This window comes from Triticum aestivum, chromosome 4D (genome assembly GCF_018294505.1).
Source record: "Triticum aestivum cultivar Chinese Spring chromosome 4D, IWGSC CS RefSeq v2.1, whole genome shotgun sequence".
Lineage (NCBI taxonomy): Eukaryota > Viridiplantae > Streptophyta > Magnoliopsida > Poales > Poaceae > Triticum > Triticum aestivum.
Genome location: NC_057805.1, coordinates 496,316,841 through 496,332,439, shown reverse-complemented (window position 1 = coordinate 496,332,439; position 15,599 = coordinate 496,316,841). Strand labels below are relative to the sequence as shown.

General features: G+C 46.8%; 1 protein-coding gene across 1 annotated transcript; it reads left to right on the top strand.

Annotated features, from left to right (window-relative positions):
- The first annotated feature begins 13,252 nt into the window (after nt 1-13,252).
- On the top strand, nt 13,253-15,378 carry LOC123100561 (uncharacterized). The gene is made up of 5 exons (XM_044522471.1): nt 13,253-13,332; nt 13,414-13,478; nt 14,283-14,623; nt 14,700-14,921; nt 15,013-15,378. The coding sequence occupies exons 3-5, from the start codon at nt 14,287-14,289 to the stop codon at nt 15,072-15,074; spliced, it is 621 nt and encodes a 206-aa protein (XP_044378406.1). The 5' UTR covers nt 13,253-13,332; nt 13,414-13,478; nt 14,283-14,286; the 3' UTR covers nt 15,075-15,378.
- The last annotated feature ends 221 nt before the right edge of the window (nt 15,379-15,599 follow it).

Genomic DNA, 15,599 nt, shown 5'->3' with positions numbered 1-15,599 from the left:
GTAGTAGTAGTAGATGATGATGATGATGTATGTATGTTCATATGCAAAAGTTAGGATTTTTTCTGTTCATAGATTTTTTTGGGTGATATTATTGTAGAATATGCAAATGTTTGTATGTTCATATGCAAAGAATATGTCATTTTTTATAGAATTTTTATGATTTTTCCTGTTGTAATTTTTTTCGTAGAATTTTTATTTTGTTCATAGAATTTTTTTTCTGTTGTAATTTTGTTCATAAAGTTTTAGGATAAAAAAAAGAAGAAGAAGAAATAAAAAGGAAGGAGGAGAAGTTTCGTTTAGTTTTAGGATTATTTTAGTTTATGCTTAGTTTAGGAATAAGGAAAAGAAAAAGGAGAAGAAGAGGAGAAATAAATAAGAAGAGGAAAAAAGGAAATAAAAGAGGAGAAGAAGAAAGGAATAGAGGGTTCAAGGGTCGCCGAGGGTTCGAGGGTCGTTATCGGTATACCCCCTCTATTCCTTTCTTCTTCTCCTCTTTTTTTTCTTCTTTTTTTCTTCTTCTTCCTTTTCTTTTTTTATCGGGTATGTCGTTATCGATATACCCCCTCCCCGATAAATTCGACATGAGGGGGGGAGGGGTCGCCGAGGGTTCAAGGGTCGCCGAGGGTTCGAGGGTCGAGGGGTCATCGAGGGGTCGAGGGTCGCCGAGGGTTCGAGGGCCGAGGGGTCATCGTATGTCGTCGTTGTCGATATAACCCCCTCTCGACCATGATAACTTATACCATGGGAGCACCCCCGGCCCTCTCGCTCGACCAAAACTCTCGAGGACACCCAAACCCTAGAAAAAACGATGTCGGTCTCCTACCCCCTCCCGCCGCGCCCCTACCCGACAAACTCTCTCGAGGCCACCCAAATTTACCAAGTTAAAAGAGCGTTGTCATTGAGGAGGCCACCCCAAACCCTTGAAGCGTTGCCGAGGCCACCCCAAACACTAGAGAAGCAGCGTCGAGGCCACTAATATGATTCATTATTGTGATTAGCTAGCTAGTTCTACGTTTGCCACTAATATATCCATCTGTCATGTTTGAATAATAATTGCCATGTTGTAAATATTTGCAGAAACTATGGAGAACCCCCGAGACGAAGCAACAGAAGCGGTGTTGGGGGACATAATCACAGAAGGAAGTTTTGACGTCTTGTCGTTTCTCAATGACACCGATGGTCTAGAAAGACAGGGTGAAGAAGCATGCTATGATTATGATGGCTCCGGTGACCCAATGCCGGTGCAAGAAGGAGACTGTGATGATAGCTCCGGTGACCCAATACCGGTGCAAGAAGGAGACCGTGATGACGGCTCCGGTGACCGAACCGAGTCCGGCCAGGTATATATATTAGTTAAGCCTGTGCTGACTAGCTAATTGATGCATTCATTGTTTTGGTATGTACACATATTAATTGACTATCGTCTTTCTTCTTTTTTCTAGCCCTCCAGATTGAGCACAACTTTGGTAAAGAGACGAGGGCCGAAGAAAAAATTGCGCTCGGATGAAAGGTTTGAGATCACAGCAATCGCGCGCGATGGCATGCCGATTGAACCCATCCGGACAAATGAAGCATTTGCTGCTCAGTGCGGGGTTCTTGTTAGGGACAAGATCCCGATCAGCATCCACCAATGCTTTAAGCCTAAGAAGGAAGACCCTGAGGTGTCTTATGTCGACGATATGCAGAAAGATGATCTTTGGACCGCGCTGAAGGCAAATTTCACCCTACCGCCAGAGGAGGATCTGGAGAAGCCAGTTAAAGAGCAATTGATCAAGTCTCATGCTCTTAAGAAGATGGCAGAACTATTCAGGAGGTGGAAGAATGAATTGAAAACATCGTTTGTCGACCAAGAAAAGACACCAGAATTCACCGGCCGGTATGAGAAGATCAAAGATCACTGGCCCGCATTTGTGGCCCACAAGACATCGGACAAGAGTAAGAAGATGTCAGCGACAAGCAAGAAAAATGCTGCGGAGAAGAAGCTTCACCATCGCACGGGGTCAGGTGGCTACCTCAAAGCCCGGCCGTTGTGGGACAAGGCTGAGAATGACCTGGTTGATAAAGGGGTCGAACCAGAGACATTGAACTGGCCAGACCGTTGCCGGACTTGGTTCTTCGGGGTTGGCGGAACTTTGGACCCTGTATCAGGGAAGTACGTTTGGACGGACGAGCAACTAAGAATACCTGTCACGAGGCTTCAGGAGTATATTGATGCAGCGCAGCAAGGGACGTTCGTTCCAGACAGAGAGAACGACGAGCTCACAATGGCCCTCGGGAATCCTGAGCACCCTGGACGGACACGAGGCATGCGAGGCTCCGTTCCGTGGAAGGCTGGGTTTCCGGACGAAGGCGGTTACAAATGCCAGGAGAGGAGGAAGAAAGTGGAGCATACCCAACTGCAGGTGTTGCACGCAAGGGTACAAGCGATAGAGGAACGAGAAGCAAATCGCAGCAAACGACCTGCCGAAGCTTCCCCCGAAGCTACCCCGCCATCTCAGCGGAGAAGCACCGTGGCTTCCACCGAGCTGCTTCAGCAGGATCCTGTCTTCACGGCTCCTGCTAGCTACCCCGTGGATGCTATCATGGAGTCTCAACATTGCCACCTTATGACGCAATGGATGAAATTGAAATTCAAGGCGGCTGTTGGCTCTGTTGCACCTCCTAAACCTGCCGCAACCTATCACTACCGGCTGATTCCAAAAGGATATGCTAGGGTGATGGTGGATGAAATAACGGACGGATTTGAGGACCTCGAGCTTGACCACCCTACGGGTGAAGGGGAGACGGCTGGGTTCTTCTCTGAAGACTCCATGCCTATGGCGGAAGGAGCTCATCAACCTTCGAACTGGACGCCTCCGCCTCCTCCTCCTCCTCCTCCGGCGAGTCAGGGCACTCCGCCTCCTCCTCCGCCTCCTCCTCCGGCGAGTGATCAGGGCACTCAGCCTCCTTCTCCGGCGCGTGGCGGTACTCCGCCTCCTCCTCCGCCTCCTCCTCCGGCGAGTGATCAGGGCACTCAGCCTCCTCCTTCTCCGCCTCGTCAGCAAGGGCGGAAGAGACCCGCCGCCACTCCGGCTGCTTCAACGCGTCGTACTCCTTCTCCTCCGCCTCGTAAGAAAGGAAAGAAGACAGCCGCAGCCGCTCCGTATGCTCCGGCGTCTAGCAGTACAGCCAGAGGCGGGAGGCAATACAGATTCGGTCCTTCTCTGAAGACTCCAGAGAAGTTACCATACGAGAGGACCCTGGAGGAAAACGCGAAGATCGTGCGAGCCGAAGTGACCAACTTCTTTGAAGGGGTGAAAGCAAAGAAACATCCACCTCCGGAGGAGAAGATAGATCCGGTGAAAGCGAAGCGCACTCTGGCTGCCCTGAAGAAACCACCAACGTCTCCGCCGAAGGCAACTATGAGCGCATTATTGAAAGGTCATTTATTGAAGCGGAGCGGTCGGGAAGTACTATCAGTTATCAAAGGTTAAAAGAACGACGAGCTGGGAAAAAAATTGCCTAGCTCGGAGAACAAGCGAACCAATCGTGCCCCCCGCTCAAGGTGTCTAGCAATATCGTCGCTAATGATCCGAGGATGGTGCCCGGTTATACCAATCTTGGAGATTACCTGCCCGACGATGTACATTATGATTTCTTGGAGGTGGACGAACACAGATACGAGTACGGGAAGCCTCTCGTCAAAGATGAAAGATCTCTAACAACGATGATGCGAAGATTCCATGGTTGGTACATGAAAACCTGCAGAGAGTCTAGGGGGAGGAATATTTGGACGCTGAGAGTTAAAGAGGAGCATCACCTCGTTGGAATTGATCTGTTGAATGTTCCATTTGAGGAGTTCTTCCAGTTTTTCAATCAACATGCCCTCGATAAATTAACGGTCACTTGCTATTGTCTGTAAGTACTACTTCTTGTATTAAGTCTCTATATATAGGTCAGCTCTTTCATTGCATGTATTTATAACCTCACTGTATTATGCAGATTGAAGATCGCCGAATTGAAGAAAAGACAAATCGGTGATATTGGATTCATTAACACAAATCTCATAGATGCATATATGGTTGAATTTCAGGAAAAAGATACCGAGGCCAAGTTGCTACAATCGTTTGTATTAAATCAAAACAAAGCTATAATACTCTTTCCTTACAACTTCAAGTGAGTGTTACTTTCTTGTGCATATTCGGTTTCCCTTATTAGTCGAGGTTATAGTAATGTAATTGATGAGTTATGCATGCGTGCGCAGGTTCCACTATATTCTCCTAGAGATTAAGCTTGAGCAGGGACTAGTAACCGTCTTAGACTCGAGACGAAAAGATCCCAAGGAGTATGCGGACATGGCTGAAATGCTAGAGAGGTAAGTTAAATCGCTCATTATCGCAACATATCGGCAACTTTGTTCATTTTCTGATATCAAGTAATTGTTTTCTTTGTCTGGCAGGTTTGGAAAAAATTCACCTCAAAAACTCCGGGACCGCCGAAGAAGCTGCAATTTAAACACCCGAAATTAAGTACTATAGTACCATGTTCCGCGCATCTCTTAGTGATTCAAGCGCTAGTTTCATCAATACCATTTAGCATGCTTGCTTATCAGTTTGATTGACCTCTATTTCTTTTAAAGTGGTTGTGGCAGGAAGCCGGGAATAATTAGTGTGGATACTACGTTTGCGAGTCCATCCGCCACACGACCTGTGAGCGGGGCTACTCTGACAAACAATATGAAGTGCGTAAATAATAATATTCACAATTTTTTTATTACCATCATTTGTGTTGAGTTTCATTTATTCATATATATGTATTGACCCCCTTCTTCAAATTAGATATTTCGGATGCAGGATGAACTCCTACCACCAGATCGTATGCGAGCAATTCAAGAGGAATTGGCAGCATTCTTTCTTAACCACGTGATCGATAAAGACGGAGAATACCATGTGGACCCTGAGTTCATATATAATTAGGAGATTATATTGTAAGAGATAATTATATTGTATACATGTAGCCAGTAGCGTCGGATAGATATACGAGAACTTGTTGTTCGACCAATCTCTCAGAGAAGGAGAGGTGGTCGATATCACTTCTCTCTGTATGCATATGTTCATGACGATCTTCTGTTTCCTTCATTTGCTTACTAGCTAGCGTGTCTAGTCCTGTCTATACATATAGTACGTAGCGTCGACCAAGCACGGAGATAAGATAGGACACTTCTCTCTATTAATTAGCTAGCTAACACAATATATGAAACACCTAAATTAACCGCCCAAAACCCCCAAAAACCCCCCTTTCAAAAAAAAACAAAAACCCCAGCCCGTGAAATGCTGACGCGTGGATGCCTATTGGTCCTGCCTGGGCTCGCCGCACTGGCCACGTGGAGGTCCATCTATCCCGGTTTGTGTAAGAACCGGGACTAAAGGCCTAGGGATTTAGTAACGACCTTTTAGTCCCGGTTCAAAAACCAGGACAAATGGCTCTTATGAACTGGGACAATAGGCCCTTTAGCTTCCAGGAGGTCCCAGGATCGAATCTAATGTAGCTCCACGCGGGAATGGTGTGTCGAACCCGCGAGATTCCGAACGCAAAGAAGACGGGCTGGCCACTTCGACAGGCCAATCACTGTGTTAAAAATAGGCTTAAAAATATTATATTGATACACAAAAGTTTCAAATTCAAAATTCGTTTGAAAATTCCGAGAATTTTCGAAAACCGGTTTTCCTGGTCCCTACCGGAAAAAAATTGTAATCAAGAAAAAAACATGGGCATTACATGGCAGCAATAAACTAAAAACATTCACGATAAAGTGCATTCAATCTTGTCTGGACAAGACATGTATCATTATTACTTCTTTTTTTTTTACCATTTTTGCATATTTTGTTTTGTGCAATAGGTATATTGCTATGTGAGAGTGGTGTAGGAGAGATGCGTTCATAGAAATGCATCATAGGAAGTACATAGGAGAGTTGCGTTCTCGTTGATAGAGGAAGGGCCAGAGCACACCAATTGTACAGGGAAAAGAAAGAAAATGGAAACGCAAAATGAAAAACTCAATAGAAGAATTCTATATAAGATGTGAGTCACGAGCCAGCGAGCGCGCACATGAGCGTTCCTATAGTAGGTCCTAAGACACACACAATTTTTTATCAGTACTAGCACGCATGTCAATGAAGATCACATGTTGTGCCGAATCTGTAATAGTTGATCCGTCATTCTTTTTCCTATAGTTCATGATTTCTTTTTATTTATGTAATTTAGAAAATAAGTATGTTATTGTCCAATCATACCATATCAGTATAGGTTACGGAGGACGGTAAGGTGATTATTAGTGAAAAAGCATAGGTCAAGCTTGATATGTTTTAATCTATAGTTACCTAACCTCTTGTACAAAGTAGTCATGCATTTTGTGATTATCAAGTTTCAATTGCATGATGCTTCCATTCATTAATTCCATCTTTTTTATGTTCGTCATAAGCAAGGTTGACACATATACATATATAGTTGAGGAAGATGATGTCCATTGATTCCGACAGACGGCAACTATCTATGTTGTAGGGCATATATGAGTTCAGACTAGAGATGTTTCCTAAAGTATATGCATTATAGCCCGTAGCAACGCACGGGTGTTCTACTAGTCATGCATATAAGAATTCAGAGGAGATTCAAATAATATTCATAGATAAGCCGATCATAAATTCACAATTCATCGGATCTCGACAAACACACCGCAAAAGAAGATTACATCGGATAAATCTCCAAGAACATCGAGGGGAACATGGTATTGAGAATCAAAGAGAGAGAAAAAGCCATCTAGCTACTAGCTATGGACCCGTAGGTCTGAGGTGGACTACTCACGCTTCATCGGAAGGGCAATAGAGTTGATGTAGATGCCATCTGTGATCGAATCCCCTTCGGCACGGTACTGAATCGCCGCCACGGTACGGGACCGTCGTCGCCTTCGCAGATCCATCACTGATCCCAGGGAGGCCACGACAATCTCATGGAGACTGCCGCGGATCATGCGCGTACGTGACCCTCCTGTTTCTCACCATGGCCGCGGAACCCCACAGACCTCCGCCACTGCCGATCCGTGGGAGGCCGCCGCACAACCCCACACATGCCTCCGCCTCCGCCGATTCCAAGGAGGGTGCCACCGATCTCAAGAAGGCCACCGCGGATCAGGTCCGCCTAAACCCTAAACCCTTCGTCCATCTCTCTATCGATGACGCCGAGGAGTTTGACTCAGTGCTCCACCCCATCAAATAGATGCGGTGGCTAGCTTCTCCATGAGACGATTATCTAGGCGCCAGCGGCCGCTTTGCCATTATTGTCGACGAGTCCGAGCTCGCCTCGCCTCGACTGTAGGGAGAACGTCTCATCAAAATGGTGGGGGCGTCCCTGAATATCGGAGGCACGATCGAGTCGAGTCGCCCCGGCGTCACGACGACTATGATCGCGCCCTGGTGCCACCACCACGAGACGGCATGTACGGGCGTCGGGCCTACGAAAACAGCCGTACACACGGCGGCAATCGTAGGCCGAGTCCCACTCGTCATACGAGGGACACTCGAGACCCTCTGTTCAACGCGAGATCCGTTCTCGCTCAGAGCTTGGTCGACATGGGTCGTGCTCTACGAGAAGGCCATATCATGACATCCCGAGTGGTTCCGTACCATCGGGCCCCGAGTGCTTCAGCCGTTACATACGGGCATGAGAGATTCCTAACAACTTCAGATTAGCCACAGGGATCGGCAAGTTCATTGGTGAGTCCAAGCCTGAGATTTGGTTGATAGATTACCGAGTAGCAGTCCAGATCGGTGGCGGCAACGACAACGTGGCCATGAAACACTTACCACTGATGCTCGAAGGCTCCGCTCGGGCCTGGCTAACGCAACTCCCTCTAGGTAGCATATTCTGCTGGGACGAGGTGAGAGTGTTCGTCAAAACCTTTGAAGACACATACAAGAGAGCAGGTGGATTGGCCGAGTTGCAACACTGCATGCAGAAACTGTTGTTGGGCTGGCGCGTTTGCCACTCCCCGGGAGCTTGAATTCGAATGTTGCATGCTCGTTTCATTTCTTGAAATGGAACCGGGCTGTGACCTGTTCTTCTAAAAAGGTAAAAAGGTAAATAAAAAAAAACAAGATTTTATCTGTCACCAACTGCACGACGAGCATGACTTGCTATTCGAACGACCAGCTACGTACGTTGGATGCTGACAAACGCTTGATCCGGAAGCCGCAACATGCCAAGTAGAAGAATCCAGGAAGCCATCGCCGTTAACAAAAGAAATGCAGCCGAGGCAGGACAAATGTTTAGGCAACGTGTATCTCTTTTCTCTTACCATCATCCTAATATAAGGAGTACTCGCATACGGCAGCTGTACACGTGCAGAACGAACGCCAACCTGAAGATGGAAACTTCTCTTTATTTATCGAGCAGCACTGTATTTGTGTGATTAAGCTGACTGCTCCTCCCCTCCTTGGACCAGAAGATGGATCATTCCTTGCAAGCTGGAGGAGAACACTTGTTTGTGAAGCTGTGGGAGATATTTCTGAGCCAACAAAATCAGCTTCACGGAATCATCATCACAGAATATAACAGGACAGAGCGCCACTCCCTCGCAGCTACTGTAGCAAGCTAGCCTGCTTTCCCCTACAGCGCCCGTACGGCTGCCTTGGACTCTGGACTTCTGCACCGCATTCATCACAATCTATGTACGGGTTCTGTCAAACCATCATCCGCTCCGCTCTGACTCTCTTTCTCCTTCTCGCTCTCATCTCGAGTCTGAACTCTGCGACAAGGCAATGGCATGCAATGGCATGCATGGTGCAAGTGTACGCTTGCACGACAGGAGCAAAATCTTTTCTCCCCGCTGGCCTGGCGAGGGAGTGGGGATCGAGCTGGGAGGACGAGGCTTCAATGCGCGCACAGCGATGGTAGACCAGTAGAGTTAACGCGCTCCCTCTCCCTATTCACCCACTCCTCCTACTTCAGTGTTCAATGCTTCAGCGAGGTGAGATCGATCACCCAGCACGCACACCCTTGTGCGTGCGTCGTGGACTCGTGGGTCATGGCTTCGATCAGAGATCCTGAGAAAATCACGAGTTACGGCCACCCTTTCCAGAGACTGTGATCGCTTGTTTCATGCTAAAGTTCCTCTGTAGGTCAAGATACATGGCACCTCTTATCTTCAGCCCTTCAACATTGCTTTGAGATCCGTACTCTCCAACTAACTTGCTCTTCTCCATGGACGTGTCTCCGGAATTATGCCGTAGTGGCAAAGATATAATATTTTTCTTCAGCTTAGCAATGGTTCCGCCCAATCCTTCAAACACACAATCCCCTTTCATTCTAATTGTTCCTATTCTTATTTTAGCTCAGCATGGATTCCACACAAATTTCACCAGGAAACCGATTTTTTTCTTTAATTCGTTCATAGCTTCTTACTTTTTCTTAGTTTGTTATGTACACTATACATCTGTTATTTATGTCATATATATATAGTTGAACTAGATCATTGGATTCTGGTTGGCAGGGATAGGATATTGGCGACGGTGCAGAAGTTGCACAAGGACGATGTGGTCAATTTCAGGCTTAAACTTTGCTTTTACCTTTATAATGTAGAAGTTGACAAAATTTTGTTTCACCCACAAATAATTAGACAATATAAGAATATTCCATGCAAATCTATTGGCATAGGTTTATCGCGGCCATCGTCGGCATCAGCGGAAAGGAGAATAAGCGGTGACACATCGTGTTCAAATAGAGGGCGTGAACCAAGTGAATAGGGCTCGGCAGCTGTCTTGAGCAATCCTTATTAGGGCTGGTGAGAAAAAATTATTCTGTTGCAACGCATGTGCATGTTTAATGATTGGAAGACAAGTTATCTCATTATATATACGTGACACTGAATTTTTCATATTTAATGATATGAACTTGTCCGCCTATTTACGACATCCGAGGACAAGCATTGAGTGTAAGAAGTACGATATAGGTAAGGGCATATCCAACGCTGACGCCCCCCTCACCCCCCAAACTGCCTGTATCCGTCCGGAGGCTGTTGTTCGGGTACCGCAAGCCATCAAACTGCAACCCCATCGATCCACGGAGCAGTCCGGATCAAAATTTTCCCGCAAATAAGAACCAAATAGGGGGGGCGGGGTTGCGGGAGTACATACACGAACCATGTAGGACTTCGACACCCTAGGCCCACCCAAAAGTAAGACGAAGCCCGCACTTTTGTAGCTTGCGGCAAAATTCCCCACTCGCATCTTCCACTCCGCTGCTCTCCATCCAATTCCCGCCCCTTTTCACGGCCGACGACGCATGGACTCGCAGGAGAAGCTGCCGGACACGGCGGCAGTGGAGGATCCGGCGACCACGCTCGCTCGGAAGATCAACTCGGAGACACGGCAAAATCACCTCCTCAGAGCGAAGGCCACGAAGGTTGTGCCGCCCAAGTAGCAGAAGGCCGGCGGGGGTGGAGGTGGTAATCGTGGTGGTGGGCGTGCCGATGGCGGCGGACATGGTGGAGGGCCAAGCCTGGGACGCGGGGCCTGCTGCCGTCGCCGACAATGTAGACGCTACCATGGTTGGAGCATTATAGGGCTCCATACTACTACACAGCTAATCAACTTGGTAGGCAGTCTCTAGCATCCGTCGTCATCCAAGTGCCTTACCGTGTCGATGTCAACGCGGCGCCGTTGCTTTTCTTGAAGTATTCATTGTTGCAGCTTCTCCGAACGCGGACGACGGGCGTGGAGTAGCTGGGTGCCCACACGATGTTCATTTGTATGGCTAAAGCGGGCGAGCCGACTATGATGACGCGGACAGGGAGATGTTTGACATCGTTCACGAGGGAGGCAGAGGAGGAGGTTGCTACGAGGACGGGCGGGTGGATGACTTAGAGCCCACCCAGGTCGGCACCCCAGGCTCGCATCCGGGCTACAACAACACGTACACCTAGCCGGGTACGCAGCCGGTCTACACCCAGTCGACCACGTAGCAATTGGGCCGCTGGACAGCAAGAGAATGACGGTAACGACGATGACCTGGATAATTTTGCTGCCAACCCAAAGAAGATGGGCCGAGCAGAAAGCTTCAACATGCGGGAAGACAAGTTGTTGTGCGGAGCATGTTTAGCCACTAGCCTCGATCCAATCCATGGCACGGAGCAAAAGGGCAAAACATGTTGGGCCAACATTCACTCTTGGTTCCATGAACACAACCATTTTGAGCCCTACTACGATGTGCGCCTCTGTAACCATGGCACGAAGTCTCTCAACCATCAATGGTACACCATCCAAAAGAAAATCACCGAACAAGTAAGTTGTTATTTAGCCGGATATGCATTGTTGTGTAGATCCATTGTCCGGATATGCATTGTTTTCTAGATCATTTCGCTGGTCATGCGTTGTTGTGAAGATCAATTGTGTCTGGATATGGAACGAAGATTCGCGGCATGCAACTGAGAGGGTACTCAAGATCAATTTTGAGCCCTACTGCCAGCTTTTTATTTGGGCTTCAGATTTTCACAGTTCTATATCTTTTAAATAAAAATTCCAAATTAAGTTATGTTTTCATATTTGTGTTTCTCGTGACAGTGCTTTCAAATAAGATCCACTTTGAATATATTTTGATGACTTTAAAACAAATGTTAAGTTTCAACACTGAAACTTAGTACGAGTGATCAATAAATATCAATTATTTTGTGTTTACGACCAATAGAAAAATTTCTTAAAATTATATCTCTGAAACTAGCTAAAACTTGACAGTTTTAGATGCAAAAACCGTAAGTTTCATCATCGAATCTTAAAAGTTTTTGATGGGTTTTCCTTTTTACTGTGCCCTCGTACGGGATTCAATTACTTCGCGAATCGCGAGGCAAATCGAGCGAGCGGCAGGGCTTGGCAGGTGCATGCCCCTGCTTCTGTCCGGATATGCATTGTTTTGTAGATCATTTGACCGGTTATGCATTGTTATGTAGATCAATTGTGTCCGGTATGCATTGTTTGTAGATCATTTGGCTGATCATGCATTGTTGTGTAGATCAATTGTGTCTGAAATGTGCATTGTTTTATACTCCCTTCATCCCAAAATAAATATCTCAACCTTAGTATAACTTTGTACTAAAGTTAGTACAAAGTTAAGACACTTATTTTGGGATGGAGAGAGTAGACGGCCGGTCATGCATTGTTGCGTAGATCAGTTGTGTCCGGATGTGCATTGTTATGTAGATCATTTGGACGTATATGAATTGTTGACAATGTTTTATTTTGTAGCCTTTTCCGTCTGTACAGTGTGTTCTTGAAGTTGGAGAAGAATAACTTTACCGTCATGCATTATTGGTTAAAATTGAATGGACAACCCAAGTGAAATCCATACATTGCCAAGACCGTCGTCCATGGAACCGAGGAAGAAACTAGTGATCCAACCGACCCAACAAAATAACCGCCCAAAAAGGTTAGAAGAGGGTTCCGAGGAAAGAAGTGGGATGAGGAGAGGGGGAAGCGAGAAGGGGCAGCGGCCAAGATGACGGAGGGTTCGAATACATCTTGTTCAAGAAGGATGAGGCATACATCAATCATTCCGACGTCAAGGGAGAAAGAAAGGTGAAAAGGTTTAACATGTTGACGGCAGTGACCGAGAAGAAGCTCAAACTCGAAAAGAAGAAGGCCATGCTTGAAGAGAAGAAGGTTGAGATCGCAGCCGCTTCGAGGACGCGAAGATGTTGGCCTTGAGCATGGAGGATTTAGATGAGGATGCAAAGATGATCGTGCAAGCTGTCCGTTTCAAGATGTTGAAGCGGCAGAAGGAAGAGGGGAGGTGGAGGTGGAGGCAGAGGCGGACAAGGCGGCGCGGGAGAAGGAGACGGCTGAGACGGCGAAGAAGGAGGCAGTGGTGGCAACGGCAGATTGAACGTGGAGGCTCAGATTGCCTGTTCGATAGGGCAGAAAATCCAATCTTTGCATGGACTGCCGGACTAATGTTGTTTTGTGATTGGATATGTAAATACTATGAATATTTCCTTCTTTTTAGTTGTGATTGAGGATGTGATTCGGCACGTGCTATGTGATCGGACGGATTTGAATTTTAAATTGACCGTATTGACGGACATTATAGCGTTGGATGGGTGGCTCCCGCATCAATATCTGTAGACTGGTTCGTAGGTCCATGGACGGATGCGGTGTCCGATCGGCTAAGGTAAAGGTTGTGATTGTCGTGGCCTATTCTTTTTTTTTTTGTTTGAGAGAGGGAAGCCTATGGGTGCATATTGGCCCACACCTCCCTCCACTGTATAAGAACAGCTGCTGCAGACCCAAAGTTTACACAAGAACTGAACAAGTGAGCTCTCCCTCTTCTCCGTTTCACCTCCCCTCCTTGAATCGACACTATTGCTTGAATCACGTGTATCTTGTATTGCAGGCTGCAGCTGGAGAGGGGCCAAGGAGAAAAGGCTATAGGGACGAGAACACCGATCAAACCAGAAGGTAAAAGCTCAACGATCCCTTGTATCTGTACTCAGTAGACTACAGTAGTAGGAGTGCTACTGTTCTTCTGTTCATCTATCGGTCGGGTCAAATCAGCCGCATATTTATTAGATCTTCATACACACCACCACCGCTTCAATGGCTGCGTGGATCCTTGACATGTCTCTTTCCTCATTATCCTTTCCCTGAGTCGTCCCTAGTTCCCACAACCGTCCTTTGCCTTTCCTTCCTCCACGACGAACGCCTCGCTCTCTCTGTGCTGTTCACCGCCACCGCACGGCCGCATTTGCGTTGGATTCACCAGGCCGACGAAGGTGACGGCAGCGCGGTTGCAGTTAGGCTGGTTAGCGGCGAGTCGCTGCGGAGCGGCCAGGTGGTGTGCCGACTGCCAAGACTGCTGCGCCGTGGGGTGGCAAGGCTGCAAGGAGGGGCGTGTCGGGGACGGTGGAGCGGGCATTTTCTCCCATTTGGCTTTCAGATTTCCTTTTTCTTGAAATGTGTTTGTTTAAATTGTTTAGATTCTTGTTGGAATGAGTTCAGTTGCTTCGATTGTTTGTTTCAGTTTGATTTATATGATTTTCTTCAAAAGTAGTTGCCTAACAAGTCAAGTTGCAAGTTGAATAAAATGGACCGGATATGTGCTGCATTCCTGCTTGCAAGGATTCTTTGGCGTTGGTAGAATATATTTGGATGAGAGCTGATCGGTGATCTTTTTGCTAAACCAAGAGTTTCTTCTTTTGTGCCACTCGTAAATAATTTCAGTTCTGTTGTTTACTCTTGCTTACTTGCACTTACCTTCTTTAGGAAAATGGCTCTCCTTCTTCTTGTGATCCTGTATTTTGTGTCGGCGTCACCTTCGGCGACATTGGCTGCGCCAAAGAACACGTGCAAGTTTGAACTTGCTAGTATCGCCGTGATCTCCTGCCAAGAGTCTGTGCAGTCTCCTACACCTTCGTGCTGCGAGGCTCTTATTTATGCGGTGGATCTGGAGCCAGAGTTTGAGTTAGACAAGGGTTCGTGTTGCCTATGCAAATTTATGGCTGCACGGGATATTCCCTTTGATCTTCCATCCGTGTATCGTTCTTGTCATGGCAAAGACTCTGACATAGTTGCGGGGTGGCCACCATACATGAAAAATTGCAATGGTATGTCAAGCTAACATTTCTGCTAGTTTTCCTTTTCGTATTGATACAACACATGCTAATGGTGAAAAATTTACAGATGTCTGTTATGAGGACGATGTCGATGGGCATACACCAGTCCCGCCTGCCCCTTTTGCTAAGGGCAAACAAAGCCGGAAGTCGATAGGTTTAAGAGCCGTTGTTGCAATAATAATTGGAGCCACTTTGATTATTGGGGTGTTACTGTGTTGTGTCTACTACAAGTGCCCGCGTGGCAAGGCACGCGAGTCTCCTGCCACTAGTGACGACGATTCTGTGAGAGGTAACTACATAATTAGTTAATACACATACTATTTGTACTAGTATATAAGAAAATATTATGCATTGCTAATGTTGTGGACATGTGTCTGCAGGAGGTGCTGGTGTGGAGATGGGGGTGATAGAGCGGAACTTGTCATCCAGGAATCTGCTGTAGAAGCAGAACCTTGCAGCACCGGCGTGACCACGGCGACAACGGCATGTCGGCGTTGTCTTGGCCTCTACTTTTAGTTGCGTGTTTTGGCTTGCATGTCATGCTGTGTGTTTTGGCTTGCATGTCTTGCTGTATGCTTATGTCAGGTAACCATTGTTAAGAACTAGCGAGTACTGTTTTAAAGAAGGCATTTGTTGGCCAGCTACAGATGTGAGATGTCAAATCGATGTTATGCCACCCACCGAGTTGTTCACTCCAATCGACTTCTTCTTTCTACCGGTAGTCCTTTCTTTAGTCCGCCTGAGTTGCTGTACGCAAGAGACTGGATATAGTGCAAAGTATGGAAGAGGCCTGGCTGGCCAATCAGAGGTCACTCATACATCCACTGTAGTAGTACTAGTAGTAGTATGATGTATGATTTATATCTTAGACTAATCCTCGTGCTAAAAGATCCACTCGTTTAGTGTTCAGATGTGTAAGTAAGTCATCTTTACTCCCCGCAAAAAAAAAAAAGTGAGTCATCTTTAC